Source organism: Colossoma macropomum, unplaced genomic scaffold (assembly GCF_904425465.1).
Source record: "Colossoma macropomum unplaced genomic scaffold, Colossoma_macropomum, whole genome shotgun sequence".
Taxonomy (NCBI): domain Eukaryota; kingdom Metazoa; phylum Chordata; class Actinopteri; order Characiformes; family Serrasalmidae; genus Colossoma; species Colossoma macropomum.
The window spans coordinates 34,712,141-34,739,616 of record NW_023494795.1 but is presented as its reverse complement, the minus strand read 5'-3'; the positions used below and the strand labels follow the sequence as shown (position 1 = coordinate 34,739,616).

Below are 27,476 nucleotides of genomic sequence, written 5' to 3'. Positions count from 1 at the left end.
ACTGACTTTCATCCTGTGCTGTGAGGTTGCTTGGAAAAGCCTACCTTGGGTTCTTCAGAACAGTTAACGCTAGAGGGCACTGTTGCCCACCATAAGCCTTGTGTGAGAGCCCCCACAATGGACTTATCAAATGTATCACATTGCAGTGTATGTTAATGTGAGCTATGCACTAGCTTTGTTAAACTGTCCCATAAATCATTAATATTTTCATTTCTTCCCACAGGTGGTCAGACGGTGAGCACGACGGACTCGTCTGCCAGTAACCGAGAGAGTGTGAAATCGGAGGATGGTGATGATGAAGAGCCGCCGTACAGAGGCCCTTTCTGCGGCAGAGCCAGAGTACACACTGACTTCACTCCCAGCCCTTATGATACAGACTCGCTAAAACTGAAGGTAAGAAATCTGCCTTGTTAATGAAGACTCACTCAAACTAAACAAACTGAGTACATGAAGGGTCTCACTCCAAAACACATTACAGATCACTTTCAAGAACGAAAGAATTTTCTTTATTTTTCAGGATATATGCTGGAGTGGGCTTTAGATATACAAGACATATTGGTGTTATATGATTAATAGCACCTTTATTAGAGAGGTATAAACATGTTTCCATTATTCTTTTCAAAAACAAATTATTTCCCAAATTGTTACAAATGGATACACAGCATTTTGGAATTAAACTCCTTATATACAATCAAACATACACACAGTTTCATATTCAGCTATTAAGATACTGATTCAAATTGAAAGTACAAACCACACTCTCATATTCTTCATATTAGGGCCCGACCGATATGAAACACTTGTGGCCAATACAGATTTATAATGTGCTAAAAATTGCTAACTGTTAATATCAGGGAACATTTTTTTATATTTTAAAACATTAGAATATAAAATTAGTTTGTTAAACGGTATTTAAATGATTGACATGATTGTCAGTTCTCAAGTGTCATTTTTTTTTAAAAACAGAACCTCTTAAATAATATAAATACTACAGCATTCAGGGTGCAGCTCTGCTGTGTTGGTTTCTCATAATTGCTTTCTATTCTCCCTATTTTTTTAATAGTTCTCTTCCTAAAAGTGTAGTTTGTGTTATAGTGCTGAAAATTGGATGTGCTTTCACATTGGCACAACATTCTATTAATGACACAGCACCCCAAAAAGTCTCAAATTGTCAGTGTGTTATGGCTGATATTTTTTTTCAAATACTGATAAAACCACCAGTCATTAATAGTGGCTGATATTATCGGCCAAGTGATTATAACGGCAAAGCCATAAGTCACATCTGGCTCGACCACACAAACACACCATCTTCACACCAAGCCACTATTACTCCAGCTCATACACTGTGCAATTCCACACTATCGCTCTCACCACTCGGCTGTGTTCCCTCAGAGAGGAGATGTGATAGACATCATCAGTAAGCCCCCCATGGGCACGTGGATGGGGCTGCTGAACAACAAGGTGGGAACGTTCAAGTTCATCTATGTGGATGTACTGGCAGAAGAAGAGGAGAAGCCCAAACGCACAGTGAGGCGGAGAAGGAAGGGAAGACCCCCCAAACCCAGCTCTGTAGAAGAACTGCTGGAAAGAATCAACTTGAAGGTGAGAAAGGGATGCACACCCACACTAGGGCCTTTACAATAGGAAGACTTTGACTAAGAATCAATTTAAGGAGGGAAAAATTCCAATAATCATTTTTAGATTTCTTAAACTAATGTAAACAATAGAAATTCACAAAGTCTTAAAGAACAAAAATATTGTAGTGCTGTGGGGCAGCGCTTCCCACAAATCTTAGAAGTTAAGTTCTGTTAACTAGCTTTCTGTTAGGTTTGTGGGTGGTAGGGATGCACAAATATACTGAAAAGTGTCAGCAGATATTGCATAAAAAATATCATTAGACAGATATTTAGATTTAACTAATATTGCAAACTGATAATGACATTTATTGTACTCCCAAAGAGCAGAACTTTTAAACAATGTTGTGCTAAAATGTTTGTATTTTATTTGTTTTGTTGCAATTCTACCTCTGTACCAGGGGTCAGCAACCCATATATAAAGAAGAGCCATCATGTCCTTTTTTTGTGCCACAACTTTTTGTCTATTTTGCCATACTGGCTGTAAATATGTCTTAGTACGTGTAAATGTACTAGTATAGGCTAAAAACGAAAATGCAGACTTAGTTTGCTCTGCTTTAAGCTTTAGCTCAGCTACAGATGCTTTTCTCACATCTCTGGCAGGAAACTTTTCAGCTAAAGTGGAATAGTTACTTGAAAATGTCTAACTTCTGACTTTTCACAAGGCTGTAGTCAGCTTCTCTTTTGCCAGCTTCTTGTTCAAATTTACCTGTTTCACCTGGTACCTGAGGCACCAGAATGTAACTGCTACACCATTTAAGGTGGAACAGGAAAAAGAAACTGGCAAACGAGAAGCCAACTTCAGCTTTGTGACTTTAGTGTTTGACAGTTTGTCGTTGCAGATTAAACATATCAGGAAACCAGCTGGAGTGCTTATAAATGCAAATAAATCCGTTTGACAAATCCTCAATGTTAGTCTTAAATCTTTCTCTTTGCCTTTTTATTAACTATTAGCTGTGTGACCACCTGTCTGTGCGCCAATCTTCGGGGTAAATGAAAAGGTGATTAGCAGTTATACGTTAACTCCAGCGTTTATAACTGTTTATTGTTAAAACTGTGCTAGAATGATCAGCAGAGCCTTATTTTACCGCAAAGGAGGATTATTTTATTTTATACCTAAAAATCTAATTCTGCTGTGGAACTGCCACAGGGCAGTAAAAGCCGTGTGTTGTCGACCCCTGACCTACACAAATAAGTGTTGCGTTCCTTCCTAATGCTAATTCAGGTAGAATTGTCGGCCAACAATTCCCAGATCAGTGCAGACATTAATACATTCAAACGTTTTTTACCCAGCCCATTCTTATGTTCACTTACACATAAGCAAAACACATGACTACTCACGAGACAACTTCTGTCTCACTAGCAGACTAGTAGTGTTAAGTCTAGTAGTCTATGCTTCTTATCATTTTCCCAAAAGCCATAATGACAGAACAGGAGAGAGAGCGAGGTAGAGAAAGCTGATCTCCATCAGCTTTCTCTGAAAACAGAGGTGGTCCATGTTGTAATGAAAGACTCAGACTCTCCCAGACTGTTTTCTCCCACATGGAAGTGAAGGTCAAGTTCAACCATACATATAATAGTTTTATTACAGCCCAAAGAGAGCGATCCACCCTTTAGACCTTTTCTGTGTGGTAGAGTAATGACTGTGGGATGGGTGGGTGTGTGTGTCCAACAGATACTCAAGCTGGATAAACATATACATTGTTATTTTGAGTCTGTGAGTGAGACCAAATATAGTTTGTCTGGGAGAACAGCAGTACACCCACACATTTGCACAGAGGACATACAAAGTGGTACATTACACATCAATTGTGATTTGCCATGTTTGATGTTTAATTGCATGTTTTATGTGTTGATTTTATGTGTCTGTATAATGGCAGATTTGGTGTGGCTGAGCGTATAAAGAAAGGAAAAACATGCAGCATAGCTGCGCTGTCTCTGAGGGTGTGATGGGTTTTCACCCTTAGTGTGCTATTGTGTAGTGTAGACAAAGAACATCCAGAGTTTTCACTGCTGAAAAGTGTGTGTGTATGTTTCAGGAGCACATGCCTACATTTTTGTTTAATGGCTATGAGGACTTAGACACCTTTAAGCTACTTGAAGAGGAGGATCTGGATGAGCTCAACATCCGTGACCCTCAACACAGAGCTGTCCTGCTCACTGCTGTAGAGCTACTGCAGGAGTACGACAGTGAGTACACAAACACTTTCTCTTTCTCTCTCTCTGCTCACCCACACACATTTTTACTCAACAAATAACTCACAGGCACAAAGCTCCGACAGAACTGATGCTATGCTGAGTTTGTGCTTTTGTCTAAATTGCCTAATGCATTTGAATATCACACCCTTTACACACCATATTATAGTCCTTTTACACACCACATGATAGCTGGGACAAAACTCTGCTGCAAAAGTCTTTGCAAACTCTATGCAAAGGTCTTTGGCCACCTAAAAAAATGTCAAACTATGTATCTAGGCAGGGTTGTTTTTGCTTGTAACACATTCACAACTGCTTCCCCAGCATGGGTGGAGACAAACTAAGTTCAACTAACTGAAGACGAAAAAAGTCAACATTTGCTAACAAGGTCCATACATATTAACTTTACTCTGTTGGACTGAATTGAACTGCAAGGTATAAACGTTAATACAGTGATTTTTATTTTGTAAAATATGCTGTAGAGAGACCATATTGTCCTACAGTGCATGTCTGGCTTAGAGGACATTCAACTACAGCTCAACCTGCAAACAAAATACTCCCAACAAGATGTAAAACTTGAAACGTGAGCTCACTGGATGCATTAGCCTCGCATATGATTCCTGCCATCACTATGCTACGGAGACTTTTGTTGAAAGAGGGAGTGAAAGAGCAAAACTATGACTTATACTTTAGCCGTACAGCCGTACAGAGCTCCTTTTTTGCCCACTCTGCTCCACTGCAGCGCTACTCGATCAAAGGTAACCAATGTAGCATAGCTAGCTAATGCACTTCATTTAAAATCAGCTGAATTTTAATGATTTAATTTTTAAGGTACATTGCACCCATTTACACTAACTGCTTAATTCTAAGTATGGTATCAAACTCGGTATTGATGAGTACTAAAAACTATGTACTCGTGTTCTGTCAAAAAAACTGGTATTGACACATTCCTAATAAAGATAATACAAAAATGTCGATTTCAAAAACATTATTGATATCTTGTGAGCGCTGGACCCAGTACTTCATGGTAACTACAAATTCTTGGCTACCTCAAGAAGGGCTTGAAAATACCTAATGATAAAATCACAGTTTACTGTATTTAAGTTTATTTAGATTTATTCTCATGTTTTCTGTATACATAAATAGCTTTAAATATTTTCTCAGGTGCCTTAAAACGGTATACCATACTGTCAGTACTACAGTAGTAATGAAAGTAACTAAGATATTTAGAGGAACAGATACATGATAATCCAGAATTGCATGAACAAAGGGAAGTGAAAGAAAAATAATTGAAAATATGGGAGTTTCCAAAACGAGTTAAAAATGTATTTTTTAAAGATATAGACAAAATGGGAAACCATGCTAGACCTGGTAGACCACCAAAATTGTCAGAAACAATACCTAAAGCTTTCGTCTTTGAGAAATACGAGAAAATCAAGCCTAAAATCTTACCTTACACCTGAAAAATCATCTTTCCACTGTGAGAAGACACGAGTGCTATGGGTCTGGATGTGTAGCTGTCAAGAAGTAAATTGACAGAAAAGATGATCATTTATAAATCAGTCAAAGAAGCTTCTGGTGTTCTCAGAACAATGGAGTCCATCCTGGAGCCCAGAATCATTGAATCGGCATTTCTGAATATGTTTTGAAATTACATGGACTGTGAAAAGCTGAAAATGAAACCAACTTCTAAGACATAACTGTAGACGTGGAAAATTATCCCTGCAGATTTCTTTGAAAAACTGAAAGCAAGTGTGGAAGCTGTAGTAAAGGCAGATTGTGGCACAATAAATACTGAAATGTCTGTTTTTTCCTTCTTTTCCAGCAAAAAAAATCAAATTGTCATTTGGACTGCAAATGAAATAAATGAAAGTGGTCACAAAATTTGTAGAATACTATTCACTTCGCCTTACACTGTGCATGCTGTGTTGTGTTACAGGCAGCAGTGATCCGGAGCGCAGCGCCCTCTCTGGCTCTCAAGAGAAGCTCCTCTGTGAAGGACGGGGCTTAGTGGGTGACTCACCACGGGACTCTGGTTGCTACGAAAGCAATGAAAATCTGGAGAACGGTAACCAGGCGCTAGTTTAGCACCCCCCTAGCAACCACATTCCCCATCTCCAGCCTAGCATAGCAACGCCATGACATCCTCCTCCCATCGGCAGGCCATGCCTCTTTCCTGCCCATGCTTCCGTATCCTAACAGCCAGTGAGACACCGCCATCGCCTCTGGAACAAACCACCATGCTGTCTCTCTGTCCCACCTTCCACAAAAAACCTTTCCTCTTCCTGTCTTTCTGCTGAGTGCATATTCACAACCTCTCCATCTACAGACTGCACTCTTCATCTCTTAGCACTGTATTTTCCTCTCTCTTCCAGTTTTTGACTCAACACTCCAGACTCAGTTAGCCTAGTGGTCTTCCCATGTTCCTCAGGCTTTCCTCTGGATACTGGCCCATAGAGCCACATCCCCTCAGGGCGTGAGTCTGAGCTGCTGAAGGACATGGTAGCACAAGGACAGACAGGCTGGCAGACAGACTTCAGAATGAGCTCATAGACTCACAGATGGAGAGACTTCTAGAAGCTCAGAGCATTTGACTGTACAAAGCTGCACTGTTGCCGATTGTGTCTGCTGCTCCAAGCTTGATCAGGCCTACTTTAAGTTTAAGTTTGAGTGGTGAGAATGTTGATCCAGCTGGGAGTCACAAACCACTTTTTTCTGTCTTTCCCACCCCGTGCCATTGCAGGAGTATTGTGCCATTTGTGTGTGTTAAAAATCCAGTGGCTACATTGCACAAGATCATATGTGCCTAAAACAAAAGAGATTTATGGTGACAGATTTTAAATGGATAGAAATTAGTCTACTTTAACAGTAAGAGATTCTGTACAAAGCAAAGTTGGCGAGGAGTTTTATTAATAAATCTATATGTCAAAGTATTTTGATGCAGGGACTGGACTGCAGGTCCGTAGATTGTGTTGTCCTTCAGTGTTTAACCAATTAACTTAAATACATATATATTTCCTGTCTTTTTAACCCCATTATGGCATCTTATGATATTGACCCAACTTTGTGTGTGTGTGTGTGTGTGTGTGTGTGTGTGTGTGTGTGTCTGTTATGTATGAGAAATCACTTACCCAACTTTGTGTGAGTGTGTGTATGTGTCTGGATGAGAAATGTGTGCAATCTGCTGTAGTGTAAAATAAACAAATGGTGTAAAAGATGTAAATCATTCTTGCCCTTTTCCTTTATTTTGTCTCTCTTTTCTCACTTACTTCTCTTTTCCTGCTCTCTCTAAGGCTACAGTATTAATGCACTGCCAGATGTCAATACCTTAAGCAAGAATTTCACTTAGGGTGCCTTGCAAGGATATACAGTGTTTCAGTTTCAGTCATTTACTGCGCACTGTAATCAGGCTGAGTTTTAGACATTTCATGCGATGTAGCTTTGCTGCTCTTTTTCACCTTCCTTCCACTAATGTGGTCAACATTATTTTCTGTTCTTTCCTCTCTCCCTCTAATACGCCTTTTCTTTCTTTAATTCTCCACATGCCGATCATGTTCTAACACACACTTCATTCTAATGGTCTCAGTGTTATGTTCTGCTCATTTGGTTACAAAATAAACCTCAGTTCATATTAACTCTGTCTGAGTTCATTAACAGTCCATTTCTGTGTCTGTCACTCTACAGCACTACATCTCACTATTAACACTGCGTACATTTTAAACTTTCACACATTATTAGAAGAATGAGTATCCATTTATTGTGCACATGTGTAACCAGTTATCAGAGTTTAGTGTGCTGTCAGCAGTTGTTTCCATCAATGAGTTTTAGTGATAAAAATGCTTTACAGCATGGTGTCATTTGCTGCAAAAAAAAGGTTTGGGTTATCGATTAAAAAATTGTCAACTTGTCTATACATGACATTTCTCTACTATAAGGAAAAACTCTAGCCTTTCTGGTCACCTCTAAAGTGCTGAAAGGTTGCAACAGTCCTTTAAAAACCACTCTCAGCTCCAGCTACATTGCTCCGTCATGCTATGTGTGTTTATCTGCGTTTATTATAAGAGACACACAAGGGAAGTGTCATGACAAAATGTTTCTGCTTAAATGCCTTTTTTTCATAGAACGAAATAAATTTTTGCGTCATTTCAGTTTCCATAGCATGTGTTGACAAACATTTTGAAGTGTTAAAACGTTAAAAGAACAGAGCTATGACTATAACCTATGATTGTTTAGAACAAAAGGTAATTATCTGGTGCTCTGTAAATTCAGCATTAAACTGGCTTATGAACACATTAAATGTAACAAAGTGAGTAGTTACTATATTACAAATTAAACTATACATTATACAAATGTAACCATGTCATTTCAGTGACTATAAAAACAGTACAACACTAAAACTTAAGCTTCAGCATTCTAATAACAGTCTGTAGCAGCTAATTAAAACAATAATACGAAAAAAATAAGTTGGATGTCAAACAATTTGTTTTTAATGGGCAACTTTAAGAAGTTATTTTTGAAGCATCATTGGCAAGTAGAAGAAATGTTGTTACCGTGGGCATCCAGGCTTTGATAGTCTGGTAACGTTTTACTTGTAGTAAGAATCATTAGACACATCCAGAATGGCACACTGCTGTCCTAAAAAACTCATAAAAAACTGTTCACAAATTTGTATAAATTACATTTATGTGACTAGTTCTCTCTCTCTCTAACACACACAAACTATCCACCAAGACATTGAATACATTTTTAACTTTGTGTGCATTTAATATAACCCCATAACATTTCATATCAGTTCACTAACAGCTTTTTGCATGGTTGAGCTTTGATATGCACAGAATTGCCACCACTATTCACCCTAACAGAGTCACTGCAGGTAAAAGTAACTGTGTAGGAATTCATTTGCATTTAAATTATGTGCATGAGTCCAGGTAATTGAGAAGTTAATTTTATCATGACCAAAGGCTATAGTAAATGGTACTGTTTAATGTGATACGCAAGAGTTCATTTTCCATGTTAGACATAAGATCATCTGAAATATGGAAGTGTGAATGTTTGAAAGTAAAGCTTTGTGTTGCAGGTAAGAATCGGAAAACCTCTCGCTCCAGTCGTGGCTTTGAGTCTGGCCGGATCCAGTCTCCAGACTACCCCACCCTCCCCATGACCTGCTCCACCGAGGCACTGCAGCACCAGACCAAGAAGGAACGCAAATTCCCCAAGCATTTTCTCCCCCGGCCCATCAAGGGCTTCAGCCTGCGGGCTTTGGGTCTGAGGAAGAGGTCCCGCATGCCGGCAAGTCGCAGCTGTGAGGAGCTAGACGGGCCACAGGAGACCCCTGAGCAGTGGAAGCGCTCACGGTCTCTGGGGGACCTGCAGTGGGAGCAAGGCTTTGAGCAGAAGAAGGAGCAGCAAGGCAAAGTTCGGCATGGCAGCGTGGAGTTCAACCAGGGGAAAGAGGCAGCAAAGTCTGTGAAAAACCCTCAGGAGGCGAAGGCAGGCGGGATAGAGTTGAAGCCAGAAGCTGAATTTGGGTCTGGCCTGGTGGAAAGGCCTCCTGTGCCCACTCAGCTGCCTCTGAAGCCTACCTGCCCTGTCCAAGGTTCTGAACTCCCAGATGCCCAGTCCATCTCAGCGCCCTACAAGCCCAGCTCCACGGACTCATCCCAAAAAGCCCCCAGTGCCCCCTCCTGTCCCTGCCAAAAAGTCAAAAGAGCGGCTGGTGAATGGCTTACGTCACCCACCTTTGGTCCCGTCAGGCTCCACCCCAAGTACGCCAACTCTGCCTCCTAAACCCGTAAGCTGCCCTACAAGCCCCTCTGAAGGCATCCTGTCCACCCCCGTGTCCCCAGATGATACAGATAGTGCACCAGTCGTGCCTCCACCCTGGCTGTCTGACCTGCCAGAGACTGCCTGCCCACAGATTCATGGGGTCAAGGTGACCCTCGGCAGGAAGATCTCTCACGCCAAAATGGCTGATTTAGAGACACAACTGGATGGCAGGCTAGCGTCAGAAGGCATTGATCTCACAGCAGAGCCCTACTCAGATAAGGTAATAGACTCTGTGTCTCAGTTTGAGCTTTATGTAGTAGTTTCTTACACTATGTGCCATAGACTACATACTTCAGTAAAGGTGTGTAGAGTACTTTTCTAAAAATGACTAGTTTTTTGAGTAGTCAAATAACTATTCAAGTACTGATTAATTTACAAAACGGCAATGGAACATCTACAAACACAGGAACTGAAGTTTATGTGCTACTGTTTCTCTTTTGTCTTAAATAACTGAAAAGCTTGAAACTGAGTTGTGAACAATTGCAAAACTTTCCAGATGTGGTCATCAATATATTATAATACTATTTTTAAAACATTATTATAGAGAGACTAAAATCGTAACTGTGGAAAATGTAGATGCTGGTTGTAGTACATCATTCAAGTAGGAACAGTACATAATAGTGCACCCTGTTTGAGCCGTACTGTCCATTCATATCAGTATCAGTTCTACTAACACTTGAACTGTTGAAGAACTAAAGCAAACCTTCTAACTTGCATTAGGTACTACTGAAGTGCATTTCTTTGGTTCCCTTGGTCCTTTTCAGTGATTCTGAGGGTTTTCCAGGTCACATCTTGGATGGCAGTTTTTAGTGCTGACATTTGAGTGAATCATTGTTTTTCATATTTGTAAAAGTAACTCATGAAAAGCAATGGTCCATGGGAAAAACTGGCGACAGTACACCACGACTAATGTTATGACAGTCATAGATCAATATGTTGATGTACATGTGTGGCAAAAGTTGAATCATCTATAAGGAATGTCAGCTGCCATGGCATACAGGTCTAGTTATTTCAAACACAGTTTTCTTGGCAAAACCACACAGAAACAGGCTAGAGAGAGCATAAGCGATGACTAGAGCTGGATTGCTCTGAAATGTCCCATCACATCATAGCCGCAGAGAAACAATGACTTCTTTACTGTTTATTTCATCTTTGCTCCTTTATTGACGTGCCATAATCACAACTTTGCCCCAAATCAGTCCATTACTCTCTGTTTTCCTTCTTATAGTCAAAACACAGTATCTATACTGCAACATATATAATGCAAAACAAATCATGAATAAAACACAGGTGACAGAGTTATTTATTTAAAACTACTGAGAACTGCCTTCCTTTAGATTTTTGTAGTATTAAATGCTTGGTTTGTCACAGACATAACTATCACATGTCCTGTATCCTTTACCTGTGCCCTGCCAGTAACAGCAGTGAGCTAGCATTGGGAGCTTGTCATGCATGAGCCAAGTCCACAGGGGAAAGTCTGGATGAAAAGAGCATAGCTGTGGTTTTGGCCTGCCTGTAATTTACAATTCTTAGACTGTTGGAGGGGGTGGCCTGGTCTCCTTTCTTAAATACAAGGCTACTGGTTTTAGAGCAGCATGGCTGTTAGGCATATAGAGTGAAGGTGATCTACAAGAACGAAGGGAAACTTTGGTGTGTATACAGTCAGTTCCCTGAGCAGGCCTGGACCTGCAGGGGTTAAAAGCTAATGGCCTGTTGCTAGGGCCTCCATGGGGACATGGTGAGGTCGGAGTGGAGGTGAAAAAATGTCGCCGAGACTGCAGGCGGTGCTTCTGTTTTACATTTAAGAGGAGACAAGCTCATAGCAGTTCATTACTCTTTAATGGCAACCAAACTAATTACGCTGGCACTTGGGGATGACCTTGGCAAAATGAAAAAAATGAAGTTGTTTTGAGTTAAAATTACAGCAGCTCTCTTATTTGTCCTGGAAAAAATGCAGTCAGATGATATCAATCCATTGAAATAAATGCACATGGGTGCAGCTCGAGTCACTGAGGTACTGTACTGGACTTGACTCATCTTTTCCTTAACCTTAGAAAGCGACCTGATTACACTGATGTGCACCATATAATAAGCATGGAATAATGTTTCCATTTAGCGTTTTAGGCACATCTGTGTGGAAGTCATGATTTGTCCATGTCAGATGGTCCAGCAGATACAACAGTCTCAGTCTTTCAGGTTCTCAGCATTCTCACTAGCTTGTGCCCACTGTTACAACTCATTAGGTCACATTATTTGTTTTGTGTTAAAGAAATGATTAAGTCTCACTAGCCTCATAATTCTGTAATTGGCACATAAACTTTTTGCTTGTTTGTGTGTCAGACTTCATCTCCAAGCACTTGTCATACAGGGATGGTTTCTGGTTAACCTTCTAGTCCATTAAAAACCACATGAAGTGAACTTTATGGCTTGCTAATTCTCCCTGTTGTTCAAACTTAAACTAAGAAAACGGCTGTGCTAGTTCATCAGCGCTGCGATAATCCTGTTTACTTTAAAAGAACTTGGCACTGGAACATGAAATGCATTCCGAATCCTGCAAACGATTAGGTCTGATAAGTCTTTCAGGGTCAAAGAGAACCTTTAGGGTCTCCATGGCATTTTTTGTCATTGTAAAGCTAAATATATCCTTTTATTTTCCTTCTAATACCCGTGACTGTTTTGGCTAATCCCTCATTTCTCTCACTTTGTTTTTCTCCAGCATGGCCGCTGTGGTATTCCTCAGGCTTTGGTGCAGAGGTACTCGGAGGACTTCCAGCAGCCAGTGAAGGACGTGGCGTCTATGCTGGACCAGATCAGAGTTAAACATCTCCGCAAGGAGCATCGCATGGCTGTGAGTCACTGATTTATCCAATAACTAAACACACTTCCCTTTACTTTAGTGCATGTGATTCAGTTAAATGGCTCATTGACTCTGCCACGTCAGAAAGACATTCCGCTGTTTCAGCTTGTTCATTTGACGTGCTACAGGCCAGACGTTTGGAAGCAACACTAACTCTGCACAGAACAAAAGGAGCTGACTAAATATCTGCAGTCGATCTTTAATTTGCTTTGTTACTAGTGATTATACAGCAGTTTTATCGTAGCTCTAATCATATTCACAAAATGAAATTAAATTAGTTTGTAAATAATTCACTGTAAAGTCTGAAGTAAATGCTAAGGACCTAGTAAACAAAAATATACAATACTACGTAAGAGTAATTCGTACTTCATTTGTGTACAGTCTTTTTATCATATAACTACCCGGTACTTTTTAATCCAAAATAGTTTTAATACCTAGAACTTAAAGAACTTTTTAAAAATTAAATAAAATTTTAAAAAGTAAAGTCTTTAAGTGTTGGACTTATTTCACGTCCTGGAAACGAGCCCTTGAAGTTAAATTAGGAATTTGTTTTCTTTTTAAGATAGGGCTAGGTATCAAAATTCAATACTTTTATGGCATCGACTAACTTTAATATTAAAAAGTATGGAAAAATTCTATGTCTAATACCAAATTGCAACAGCAATGTAGTCATTCTGCATCTATGAGACAATAAATATGCTTGTTCTCAAATCCATACTGGTGATTGGCTGTCTAAGTTACATTCCATATGCATGTTATTAACATCAGCGCTTCATGAGTATGCAGTCCGTTGAAGTCAGTAAAAATACCCATTCCAGAATCTTACACTAATTTCTTATTTAAGCTACACCTAACTTTTGGCTTATAATTTAAAAAAATCATTAAAAGCAACTTGCTTCCATACTTATGGCCTGTAGCCTAAATTTCAAAAAGTGATTAACCCTAAGTCTGATGTTCTCTCCACAGATTCCCTCAGGAGGTTTGACCGACATGTGTCGGAAACCTATGTCTCCAGTTCATTTGAGCACCGTTTCAGATTGGCTGGTGTCCATTGGAATGCCCATGTATTCTCACCTCCTTTTGGCTGCAGGCTACGACACTCTGAGCCAACTGTCCACTCTAACAGAAGCAGGAGTGCGGGAGGCGGGGCTACAGGAGGAGAGACACATACGCCGGCTGCTCAGTGAGGCCAGACTAGTGACAGCCTACAGTGCAATGCAGTCTTAACATGAGTGCTGTTATGATCCTCATATGAGATGTATTAAGTGATTCATAAACAGCCACAGCTGCAGAACTTAATGACGGAGTTCCAGTGGAAAGCTAAGTGCTTGAGGACAAGGAACGAAACTGTGCTATCTGCAGCGTTCTAAGAAAAAAAAAAAAATCGCCTTCATCTTTCAAGCTTTTATCTCTTGTTTTATTGCCCTCCTTTGCTGTGATTTACAGAAAAGACTTGTGGCTTCCATGAACAGGTATCCATCACCTTTCCATTGAGGTCTTCATTACAGCGTCCAGGAAAAGGTCACAGCCTAGAAAGATTGCCTTTAAAGCGATATAACAACTTTTTCAGACATTTTGAAATTTTGTAAGGACTGTTGAATTTCCCCCTCTTTTTTCTTTGTTTGATAAGCACTTGTTTGTAAGAAAAAATCTTTTGTGCTCCCTTTAGCACAGCATGGTAATGCAGCCTGGCCAAAGTAATTTCACTTCCTACAAGTTCAAATGTTCATATTTCCCTTTTTCAGCTCAAAGATATCAATGCTTTGGTCAAAGGGCACGTCTTCGGTCAGTTGAATCATTGAATGCTCAAGCGCAATGGTGACATATTGCGATATCTATTCCAAGTACATAACTCAGAATTATACTTTATTTCCAGGACAGTAGAGAGAGTATATTTGTATAGTCAATAACAAAGCCATTTGATGAAATTTCTCGCTCAACTTCGGCGCCAAGAGGTTAAGATGTAAAGCATCTTTTGTATTTTCAGTTAGTTTAAGAAAATAATATTGTATATTCAGAGTGCATTTAATCTTCCAGTACACAATATCTAACACACATTATTCAGCATCTATCCTGGGAAATCAGCGTTTATTACTAAATCGATTACATATTCCTTAGTTAATTTGATGTTGCCTTACCACCATTTATGACGCAACTATTCATGCACATGCTTACAACTATTCTACTCACTTTCTGCAATGTAATTAACTTAGGTGATGCATCAAACAGTGATAATATGCTTATATTTGATGTATATTTTTGAAGTCTTAAGTGCTTTGACTGAGAACTCCCCAGCACTGTGGCATAGTTTAAATATTGACGATTTAAACTCTCTAGCCTTGAGCAATGCAAAGCACACAGTCAAAAATGTTCCAAGCAAATCATAAGCTCCCCAGACACAAAACTCACATCCATCATTTCTTCTCTAGTACTTGTTTAAGCATCCCAATGTCTTAATGACAGCGAGAAACCTGTCATGTAAGGAGTTTCTGTTCATTTTAGCCCACTCTTCTACTAACTGTGTGCGTCATGTCCAAGCTGAACACAACACTGACATTCCCACATTCCAGGATAAAGACTACACTGTGTCTGTATGTGAACGCTTCAACAAACATAGTGGAACGCTGAACAGCAAAGTCACCAGACCTCAATCCCAATTCTCAATTTGGTGACGTGCTGAAATGGGCACAAACCCTAAAATGTGCACCCAGTTAGAACTCAAGACTTGTGTAACCCTTACCTGACAGGATTGGTGCTGTTAATGAGGCTAGGGGATTTGTAACCAACCATCTGTAAAGAAATGATGCATCCAACTATGTTTTTGTCTGGTGAGTCTAATTAAAAAGGAATAGAGAAATAACTGACTCACATACAGTAGTATAATAAAGTGATTCAGGCTACTCCACACTCTGTGAGTAAAGGTTCAAGTATTTGATGGAAGCTTAGGGAAATGTTTTTGGGGATGGTAACATACTTCTTTAAATAATCAAGCACAGTTGAGCAGTTCTGGTGTGTTTAGGGGGTGTATGTGTGTGTGTGTGTCTGTCTGTCAGTCTGTCAGCCTGACTGGTTTCTACATTGGGGCTCATGTTAGCTGTTAGTTTCACTCAATAGAGCTCAAGAACAGATGTCAGTCTCTGTGGAGTCATACAGTATTTCTTGCTATGAACACACTCTACGTGTGTGTATGTATGAATGATCTTTGACTAATTCAGTGTCAAAGTGAAATGTATGTTTGGTGGCTGTTGTGCTGTGAGAGAGAGAGCAGGAGCATTTGCGCAAACACACAGCAAAGAAGCACAACTATTATTCTGAGACACACATCTGGCCTTGGGGATGCCCCTCAAAGGAGGAGGGTTTTTTTTCCTTCTTAAAGACTCAGTGATATCAGATGGCTGGGAAACTGAATGTGAAATGTTTAACATCAGCCCACTTTTTCTATGACACCACTTATACGTTTGACATTTTCAATGTTCTTACATCATACAAAAGGAGCTGCTGCATTCCTTTGGCATTCCACTGATCAGTTAAGGAGAAATTGCACTAAAAAATGCATAATTCAATTGTTGAGATGTAAACAAAGTCATTGATTCAGAGTGGTTTGATGTGAAGTGGTGCACTGTAGAGAAAGTACTGACTCAAATTTCTTTACAGTGGTGATAATATGAACCAAGGGTTGTAATCTACAAAGCACATATAGCCATTTTACTTACTATCCAAAAGAACCAGCAAACTTGTATGTGAATTTTTATATGTAATGTTAATGGTTTTTACTTGGGGACCATTTTTGCATGTACCTGTACTCCATGAATGCATTTTTAAAAATAGGTTTTAGGCCAGAGTCTTCTCTCAGAACTATTATACAACAATGTCTGACCTCAAGCAGCGTATTCACAATGACTACATGTAACAACTTCCCGTGAGGGAGAATTTAGAGGTATTAAACACTTCGGACGTCTGGTTCCTATCACCACCACTGTGAACAATTTTGGCTGTTCCTCTAACACAGTGCGTTTTAAGTCAAACTACTCTGAATGACTGTTTACATCTTGACAATCTGATCATGCAAAATTTTAGAAAAATCTGTGGAACTCCAACATCTCCTTGGTTTAAACAGGGGAGAGTGTTATTTGGAGTAAAGCCACAAGTGCACCAGTGTTACTAGGTGCATATGGATGTTTTATTACACTCACTTTGCTGGCCACTACATAAGCAGACAGGAATCATCCACAAAGCCAAGTTTATTGCAGGACTGAAGGGATATGTAGATATCGGTCATGAAACTGAGTCTGCAAAGCTTCTCTCTCACACACACACGCACACAGTAGCACCTTTTATGGGTAAATGGTTTGGCTCAATGCAAGGTTTTGTATCTATGGCAGCACAATATACATTAGGCTCACAATGGCACTCTAATGAAATGTCTTAAACAGCGGCAGAAAATCAGGAGATTTCTCCTCAAAGTGGATGCCTTTTAAGAAAAAAACTCAATCAGAAGGGGGGCGCTCTGGGATTTTGTGGAATTTAAAAAAAAATGTATATACATTTCATGTTACTGTAAAAAATGCACTTTATAGAGAAATACACAAATTAAGGACTTTCCTTTTGGAGAATAAATTAAACAAAGTGGCAAATGTCTAAATTCCATAAACGGGCAGTTATACATGTTCTGTGTGAAGGGGTCAAGAGGTTTATGCTGCTCTCTGACCAGAGTGGTTCTTCTCTGCCAATTCTCAGTTGTATGTCACTGCTCATTAATTAAAGAATTAACCTTTCCAAGCTAATTACTTCAATTAAGTCATTTTTGAAATTTGAATTTCCTAAAAATGAATTCTAATTACATATATGAAATGATAGACAGGTGTTGCACATTCTGTATATGTAATTGATATTTAAATAACTTATTTTTTGCTTTTCGTATCAAACTGTAATTATTAGCTGTACTATATAAAAGAAATAGCAATACTCTTTTACATATTGCTTTAGCCGGTGTCCTGCTACAGTATCTATTGTAAAATATTATGTGTACAAATGATTTTATCTGGTTTCAACTAGCTAATGATTGTCTATAAAGATTTTGCTTGTGTATTGGGGAAAAAAATGTTTAAAACTATTTGTCATTCTGAAGTGTAATAAACAAAATCCTTTGCCTTGGAGGTCTCTCTCTATTTGTCTGTCTCTACCCTCTTGCTTTTGACTGAGTCTGGCTATGGACATATTCAATGGTTTAAGATATAAACATCACTTATGTCAATGAATGAGAAGATCTTTGGATGGAGAGAAAATAGAGAATTTTTGATGCTTTGAGCAGTGAGAAAGATAAAAATATCTACACAAGTGCAGTGGTTGGTATAGTGTCATGGGTAACAAATTTACCCTCTATGCTGAAGACTGGGGTTCATTTCCCCACCAGGCAAACATCCTACCCTATACTAATAAGAGTCCTTGGGCAAGAACTCCTAATACTACCTTCACCTACCTGTGTAATATGATTAAACTGTAAGTCGCTTATAAATGTCAAAGTATCAATGTTTCAGGTTTGATCTACATTAAATAAATAAATAAACAAATAACAGTGATCCACTTCATTAGTTAGAAATCTAAAGGATTTAGAATGATCATCTTTAACCCTCCTGTTGTGTTCGTTTCGGCTAACACTCATAGTGTTCCCGGTCACTTTTGACCGGGATCATTTTATTCCATTATAAATCAACAATGATACATATATTATCACCTAATGTTGTGTTAGATCTTTTATGAACTTCAGCTCTTGTGAACATTCTAAGTTTTGAACATGTATTTGCTGTTTATGTCCTGCAGGCCTCATTTACCTGAGCTCATACCGCTCGTTTTTTTAGGGAAAAAACATTATATACATATTATTTTAACTAAAACGAATACTAAGATGAAACCTGTTGTAGTATGTCACAGAGTACTTCACTGAAATTTTTACCAAAGTCACTTTTTTGAAACCAGTTAAGTTTTCTAAACTGTGGCACAAAATAACAACTTTTGTGTTCCCAGTCAAAACTGACCAGTATGATTTATTTATTGAAAACAAAAGCCTAAATGTACACAGGAAAATTTAAGAGAAATGCTTGAACCATACACTGTATGAACATATTTACAATTGTCTATTGTACTCTGAAAAGATAGATTAGAGTGCCATAATGTTATCCTCATGTTCCTCAGTTTTGTCCTCTCATGAGCATGTGGGGCAATATACTGTGCTCATTGCATGTTCTTTGCATATATATACACACCACATCTGTGGCACACAAAGCTAGTTTTTTTATCTCTTGGTGCACACAGTTGGCACCTCTTTCTTTTGACTCCTCCTTCTCTGGTTGCTGTGGATGTACTTGATATGTGCTTGAACTCTGTTTTATACACTAATTGTAGTCTTATAAATTCATTTCCAATAACCGGTCATTTTTGACTGGAAACACCATGGGTGTGTACAAGTTCCATAAAACACACTAATTTAAAAAAAATATTTCAGATTTATTTTAGGTGTTCAAATACCGTGTGTGAACAAAGTCATGGAACCTCATGACAAACAGATGAAATTTACTACACTTTTTAAAGAGGAAACTTGTGTATCGGTCAGATTTGACTGGAACACAACAGGAGGGTTAAATTCATATAATGGGCTCTGCAGTTAACTGTTGTTGCTTGTGAAGACTGGACTAAAACATCTACATATAATTGGCTTATGAAACGTTAGACTGTCAAGAACCTTACATTGTGTATGAATTGTCTTCAGGGAGAAACTTTATGAACAGAACTGCAGCTACAAAGAGGCTATTAGGATGGGATAATGACTAAATGAATTATTTCACACCTGACAATAACTGAACTGTACAGATGAATATTGACCGACAGATGTGTTCTCTTGCCTGGCTGGGCAACTGGTGGAAAATGTGTGATTTCCAGCTGGTTCACTTTAATTCAGAACGTATAGTGTGGCCTGTGAAATATCAGGTATTACTTTACTGTGTGGGTTGTGATTAAGACATTGGACATGAGGTGCACAATGATAGACTGGTGTTGGCCTACATTCTGAACGTTCATTTTATACAGTTTACCAAAGAAAGAATACAGGCATAGGTTGCATGATCAAATGAGGTGAAGCAGACATATCTGTTTAAACTTTAAAACAGGCCATGTTAACTTCACTAAAATACACCTAAATGTTTATAATTTTTTATAATAATAATTTAAACTGCTTTTATTCTGAAGACTGTTAAGTTTTGCTTTTTTCCTTTACATATGAATAACTGGTGGCAGACTCCAAAACTCCCTTAGGTGGGACAAGCAGTAGTGGGAGTGTGGGCCAATTGGTTTTTGGATGTTATTTTACACATTTAGCCCAAAATTTCTGATAGTTGTCCCCAGATGTGTATTCTTGGTACAAGAACACATCTGGCTACACCAGTGAGAAATTTTGGGCTAAATGTACAATGACCAGCCACTTCATCAAGTGCAATTCCTTGTTTCTACTCATTTTCTCATGTCTATCAGCACAACACACACTAACATGCTACCACCACATCAGTGTCACTACAGCACTGAGAATGATTCACCACCCAAATAATACCTGCTCTGTGGTGGTTGTGACCATTGAAGTACAGCGTAAAAGGGAGCTAACAAATTGTGCAGAGAAACAGATGAACTACAGTCTGTAATTGTTGAACTGTAATGTGTACCTATAAGGTAAAGGGAGCTGAAAAAATAAACAATGAGTGTAAATACAAGGAAGTGGTTTTAATGAAGTGGCTGGTTGGTGTATGTGGGATTGTAAAGTAAGTGAAATTTCTAAACCAATCTAAAGCTCCATAAAGGCAGAGCTCACAGTAGAAGGCAATAGTGCCCTCATTAACATTGCCTAACAGAAAACAAGTCTGTTATTAGCCTCATTATTGTAACCTAAGTTATCATTGCTGAAAGTCCACACAAAAACTTCGATTAAGCATTGATGCATTAAGATGTCTGTCGCATAGGAAGAGAACACATTATATGTGGTAAAATTCAACAAGAATTAAACTGCAACAGAAAAGATTCCTGTTAACCTAAACTATGTATTGGCTTTAGAAGATCTCACAGGGCAAGTAATATGATGAGTGATATCTGTATTTGGCCTCTGTCGCTCACAGTCATGACAGTACAGCTGGAATTAAAGTGATGTGAAAAGAATTAGTAGCTACATTCACGGAAAGACTCTCTGAGCTCTCTGATTTTGTGCATGGAGCGCACCTCTGACAAAACTAAACTGAAGGGCATTTCTGAAACTTTTCAGGAATGATTGGGATAGCATTTCGCTAGCTACCTTGCGTTACTGACTGTACTCCAGACTGGGGTGGACAAAATGGCAAATATCAATATCAATATAAAAATAATATCCATATCAAAATAAGAATAATCAATACTTCAAAACATTTTCTTGATACATGATATCACAATAGTTCATTTTTCTGAGATTTAATAAGGTGGGACATACAAAATTACAAACTGCACTGCACTAAATCCAATTAAACAGGCCTAATTATGCATGTAGTTAGTCAGTGTTACTTTAATACTGACAAAAAGCGTATTGTGACAATTTATCACAATGATAAAATATTGTAATATTGCCCACCTTTACTACAAACATTAAAGGATCTACCAAATCAGTAATGCATATTACAAAGAAAAACATTGCAGAAGTGTATTTTGTGCATGACTGAGAAATGAAGAAGCTGTTTGCTGTTAATGCGGAGGACATCACCTCTATTAAAGGGACTTTCACTGGAAATGTGAACATGGGTATCCAGGTAAAACAGCATTTTAAAAATTATAATAGGCACAAAGCCTGAACATCAGCAGTAAATGCATTTGAGAGCAATATAATCTCCTACTTCTAACACTCACTTCACTGGATAGCAGGCAACAAACCATAAAATGTCAACGATAACTTACCGTCTATTACTTCTCATGTACATTTTGAAGTCCTTCTCTCTTTTACTCCTCTGTGCTTATAAGGATATCTTAATAATGTGATTTAAATTACTGATCCTGATATTTGGTAGTTCCTGCAAAAATTCTTGTGTAGTGCAGTACTGACAGACACCAGTAAATATGGTTACGCAAACAGTGCTTATATCTGAAATTAAACACTACCATCCTGTGCAATAAGCCCATACAGGATCAACAGATTAACAGGTTGTCCCCAGACATGTATTATTGGTATGAGATTACTTCTGCCTAGGGTTGGGCGATATGGCCAAAAATGTTGATACATATTACGATAAATGTCAAATTATTATTTCTTTCAAGTTTGACGGCTCATTATTGCTCCCGAGTAGTCAGTTGCTGTTTTAAACTATGCTTTATGGTCAGAACATGACCATACACTCGCCAAACACTGGAATATTTCACAAATCTGTCATGGGATGGTGGAAGAAAGTTTCTGGTTAGCTGTTTTTACCAGCTGATAAAAGCACGGCCACAATTTTTGTAATATTCATAATTTAAGAAAGAAAACCGTTTATTTATGTCTGTTGACGAGTACTAAACTTTAGTTTCTCAACAATGTCAGCTTAATATAAACAGCAAACATTACCTGATTCAGTACGTCAATGATGGATAACTGCTACCACATCCATATCAGAGCATATCTCTCGCATCAGACAAAGAGTCTTCCTTTTAGTTACATTTAAAGAGGAAATCTATGCTTTTTTTGTCTTGTTTCATCCACAGTAACATCAATTCGCCCGTGCTGTGTGCGTGACAGAGCGCTGCTTCAAGTTAGCCAGCTGCTAAAAACTAGTATTCTCCTGCTCTCCAATGCCTCACACACACAGCATTTTCAGTTTACTTTCGTTTCAGTGCAGTGCTCTTTCACTTTCATTGTTTGGGAATATATTTCGAGACTCATTTCACTGCATGTAATCATGTCAAAAAACTGTGAAGTGTGCCCTCTCATGGCGACAACATAGTAGTGTAGCTTTCATTGCAGTAGAAAATGCTGCAAGGGCTGTCGCTAGAACGTGGAAGTGTGAGAATGCTCTATTAGATTGAACATTTATCGAACATTTCTTATATTACTATAGAGGAAAGTTATATTGCGATAATTACCGTTATCATTTCATCGCCCAGCCCTACTTCTGCCTATGCAATACTACCCAAGCAAAGCTGCCATAAGACCTTTGTACCATAAAAGTAATTTTTTTTTCATCAATCAACTTCTTGGTGACTGTAACACTGTAGTGTTCTGGAGCATACAGTCTGATCACCCCTTTTTCACCCACATTTTATTGATTTTAGCATATCTTCTACAGCAAACTTAAATATGACCTTTTTCTGCAAATGTTAGTGCACAATTTCTATTTATTCACCAAGTTTAACATAATGGGGAAAAACACAATTTAATTTTGCTTTTTATACCTTCCCCCTATATGTTAAACAGTAATTGTGTGTTAAAATGTGCAGACGTGTGTTCTCGGTAGAGAACGTATACTCATTTTTGGTGCTCAAACTTTCAAAAAACTTACAGTAAAAGCTAGCCAGGATAAAGCACAGCCTCCCCATGGTTGGGTTCGCTGTAACACAGTGTTACAGCTGTTATACACCAAACGTGGCATGAATAAACAACACAAAAATGCCCAACATTCAGCATTTTTTCCCTGCAAAAAACTATACGCACCAGAAGCGACATGATTTTTGGTAACTGTGGCAAGTTATTCACACCACAAAAACAAACTGCCTGAAACATTAGTAAGGATCCCTCACACCCCACGCATGGACTGCTCACACCCTTCCCTTCTAGAAGAAGATTACAGAGCATCCACGCCAAGTCCTCCAGACTCATGAATAGTTACTTCCTACAGGTAGTCAGACTACTGCACATATAGGTAATAGTTTCTCCAAGTGTTCCACTAATACCTGATGGCCCAGACTGTCACTTAAAATAACCATCAATATTTACAGAATCGTATGAGTATGTAATAATCATATTTATTGACAGTCCATTATCTGTAAACAGTAGGCTGTGGCTATTGTCATTTTATACTGAAAGGACTACAGTGAAGCTTCATTTCTCAGACAATTCCATATTAACATTATCTAATCTTTCCAGCTCCTTATTAGATTATTTCCCTTTATACTTTTAACACAAATGTCAACATTCATACTAAGCTGTTCAGATTTACAGGACAGGTTGTGTCACAGACACACTAAAAAAAAGCACACTAACTCTTACTTCTCTTTTTGAGGTAACAAAAAAAAACCTTACATTTTACTAATTAGCTAGTGAACCGGGACAAGTTTCCCAAAAGCAAATTAGTGTTAACATCATCTTAACTAGTAGAGAGAGTGTTCAGAGAGATGTCTGCTCTAACATTAAAGAATCATCTTTGTGCTAAAATGCTTTTGGGAAACCCAGCTGTAGCAGATAGATGTGTCACAGCTTTAGTTTTAGCTAATTTTAGCAAATAAGCAGTTAGCAGATAGCAGATATGAAAAATGACCCATTGTTTTTTTTCCTTTCTTTCTTTTTTAGCAAGTGTGGCAGCAGACGTGGGAAAACTGGCACCAGAGGGCCACAAAAGTAGCCTTGTCACAAATAAGTGAGCAAGCAACCATAGCAGAGGTAGCTACTTAGCAACCTTGTAGCTAGCAAGGAAATGTTAGCAAGAGTCATACTGTAAATCACCGTCAAACAAGCAACCTAAACTAAAAGTTAAATGGCACACAGTAGGTAGTTAGCGTAGTTTCTTTTAAATAACTAGACTGAGTTAGCTCTTTAATTCACAAAAAGGTTTTAAAGCTACATACTAAAATTTCTAAATAACTCAGCCCTTGAGATGCAAACAGAGTCATTCAGAGTGGTTTGATGTGAAATGGTTCATTGTAGAGAAAATTACAGGCCTGATCTCTTCAAAGTGGTGGTGGTGGTGGTAGGAACCAGGGGGGGTCGCTATGCCTACAACACAAATACCTAAATTTTATTTCCTACCTAAAACCACCTGTGACCTTACATGTGCCTGACTTTTTATACGTAATGTTGATGGTAAAAGATCTGCATAAATCTGCAAAAAATAAGATCTCTTTGGGGTTTTTTTGCCTTACAACGCCCTACATATATCCCTCCGCTATCAATTTATTTAAGTTAATCGATTAATATACATTTTGGGCCAAAACTTTATCACAAAACTATATTAGAACTATCCAAAACAGGCAGATATCAGGCAGCGTATGTACTTTACGTAATAACTTTCTGTGCGGAATTTTTCAGAGGTATTAAACTCTTTAGACGTTTGGTTCCCATCACTACCACTCTGAACAATTCTGACGTTTCTCTCTAACGGAGCATTTCATATTAAACCACTCTGAACGATTTCAACCATTTATTTTTTGCGTATTTTTTGAAATATCTATGGAGTTCCCCACATACATAAGTAAGGATCCGATGGAGTCAAGCTTGAAGCAGTCAACAGTTAAAGGAAATGTTTTTTTAGTTATAAACTGGAACTACAAGTTTAATGCTGCTACCAAACACGTTACACACAAAAAAAAACGAACATAAATTTACATGGAAATACGGTAGTTGAATGTCGGGCCCACCAGGGACTCCCCGGACCCACTCTTAGCACGATTCTAAAGTTGTTCTTATTCCAATTTTGGGTTCCACCTTAAATGGCGCTGCAGTTTGTAACTGCTAGAACATTTAAGGTGGAACGGAAAATTCGAAAAAGCAGCTGCCTAGTAGGAAGCCAGCTTTAGCTACATACGACGAAGAGTACAACAAACACGGAGGAAAAAGTAAACAGGGCTTACCTCGAATTCGTTTTTGACTGGTCATCCATATATAATCTATACAGCTGTAGATTTCAGAATGTCCCGCTGAAGACCTCGTCTCACCTCATACACAGCGATTTCACACAGCAAACCATCTCGGCGTACGGTTATTTCCAGCCGTCCAAGACGAGGCTCCTGCTCCTGTCTCTGTGAACAGGGTGAAAACTCGAAACTTAAGGCCAAATTACAGTTTAAAAACATATTTGAGATCGCTTGTACAATCCGATAAAACAAATAAGATAAATAGAGTTTGGCACAAATAAAACACAAAAACGGATTGTTCCAGCTACTGCGCCTGCAGCTCTCGAAAAGCTTTTTTCCGCTAGTGACTTAATCAGCAAGCTGATTGGCTCTTTTTATTAAAGGGCGGGACTTTTCGCCTAATCAGACTCCATGTTGAGCGTTACGAGCTTTCCCATTCATTTTCCAACGTTTCCTTCTTTAGGTCTTTGCATACCTGCAGAGTTTAAAGGCGCAATAGTCCTGGAAAGAAGGACGTTATGCGGCTGACAGTAGAGTTCAAATTTTAGCTGCAATGTTTAAAAAAGGTCTATCGATGTCATTTTACTAAATGTTTATTATTAAAACGAGTTATTTTGCCTAATTTGACATAAAAAGCTACATAAACAATATACGATTTTGGCATTATTTGTAGAAAATGTTTTGGTGGCTAAAACTAAAATTTTCCCTGCTGAAAATATACTGAAGCAATTGAGATGTCTAATGTCAGAAAGCTTAGTAATGTTATTTTGTATTTCCCCCATGGGTTATCATGTCATCACAATGTAAAGGCGTTTCTTTTTTTGTGCCTTAAATTTTTCGAAGGGGTCAAACTCTTCCACACACCCATCCGCGCCTAAATCAAACCTGTATACTGTAATGTGCTTTCATTATGATTAATACTGTTGTTGTGATTCGAAGTGGATGTAAGCTTAGTAAAGTTTCCCATCTCCAACCTTCTCGTTGGAAGGCAAAGATATTTTCCTAAAGACGTTACAGTCTTCGTCCACGTGGTGGCGCAGGTAAGTGAACGGGCTGCCCGAGCAGAGCCCGTCCTCCATCCTCCGTCTGAACTTTTTCCTCCATAGCGTTGAGTAATCTGACACCAGCGCTGAGCCCCGAGAGCAGACAGGATGGATTCCCCGCTCCAGTCGCAGACATAGCGAAGCGAGAGTGAGACGAGAAACAGGAGAGAAACAGACAGAAAGAAAGAGAGACGCGTTTAAAGAGTGTTGGAGGAAAAGAAAGAGTGAAAGTGAGAGAGAAAAAAGAAAGGGGGTAAGAAAGAAACGAAACAGCAGGATTGAGAGCAAAAAGACCAAGAGTGAGAGAAAGAGTTGAGAGCTCAGCTTTGCCTGCTAGCCTTTTCTCGTTCAGCTGGACTGTTGAAAATGCTTGTGTAAATGCTGGGCTGTAGCTCGTCCCCGCGCGCTGCTGATGGCTGAGAGCCGCTGTGGGCGCTTCCATGTGGTGAGAGGATGAAGAGCCTGGGCAGCTGCTGCAGCTCCAGAGCGGCCGCGGAGCCCCTCGAGGCGTGCCGGGAGCGCAGGTCCGGTAGGGGGGCAGTGTGGGCGGCGTGGCCGCGCGGTGCCCCGCGGGACCTGGCGTTCTGCATGGCCGCGCTGCTGCTCTTCTGCCTCGGCTCGCTCTTCATCCAGCTCAACGGAGGACCTCCTAAAGTCCTGCTGGAGCTCCGCAACTATCTCGGTAAGAGTCTCCCTGTCACTGTCCTCGCGGGGTTGGTGTGCTTTAACAAGTCGCAGCAAGTATTTTTCCTTTCCTTCCTCACCTTTACGCAGCCCAAAAAAGTGATTCCTGAAGTTTTTTGCGTAACCCAAGATGGGAATTCTTTTTTTTTTTCTCTAGAGCTTCGAAAGTTATGGTTAAAATCTCTGGCTGCAACAAACGGTCTTAGGAAATGAGAGAGTTTCTTATCAGCTGTGTGTTTGCTCCTCGTGGTCGACCTGAAGCCCAGGGCTGCTCGGCTGTGGTTAGTGAAAGTGTGCAGGAAAGGCTCGACACGTCAGCGCAGCTGGATATTTGTGGACTGACAGGGCTGACATATATCAACCTGCAGAGTTTGATACTATCAGCTGGTGCCAGTCTCTGACCTTTCTGTCCCAGCG

General features: G+C 39.2%; 2 protein-coding genes across 2 annotated transcripts in view; both read left to right on the top strand.

Moving 5' to 3' along the window:
* Positions 1 to 17,669, top strand: part of sash1a (SAM and SH3 domain containing 1a) — a 330,642-nt gene extending 312,973 nt beyond the window's left edge. Inside the window, 8 exon segments of the mRNA XM_036582303.1 lie at positions 224 to 393; positions 1,393 to 1,602; positions 3,674 to 3,824; positions 5,770 to 5,898; positions 8,908 to 9,481; positions 9,483 to 9,876; positions 12,373 to 12,504; positions 13,480 to 17,669. Of these exon segments, the coding sequence (XP_036438196.1) occupies positions 224 to 393; positions 1,393 to 1,602; positions 3,674 to 3,824; positions 5,770 to 5,898; positions 8,908 to 9,481; positions 9,483 to 9,876; positions 12,373 to 12,504; positions 13,480 to 13,740 (2,021 nt within the window). The 3' untranslated portion in view covers positions 13,741 to 17,669.
* An 8,803-nt stretch (positions 17,670 to 26,472) lies between these two features.
* Positions 26,473 to 27,476, top strand: part of usta (uronyl 2-sulfotransferase a) — a 113,058-nt gene continuing 112,054 nt past the window's right edge. The window contains exon 1 of the mRNA XM_036582301.1: positions 26,473 to 27,057. Within this exon, the coding sequence (XP_036438194.1) occupies positions 26,829 to 27,057 (229 nt within the window). The 5' untranslated portion in view covers positions 26,473 to 26,828. The remainder of the gene's footprint in view (positions 27,058 to 27,476) is intronic.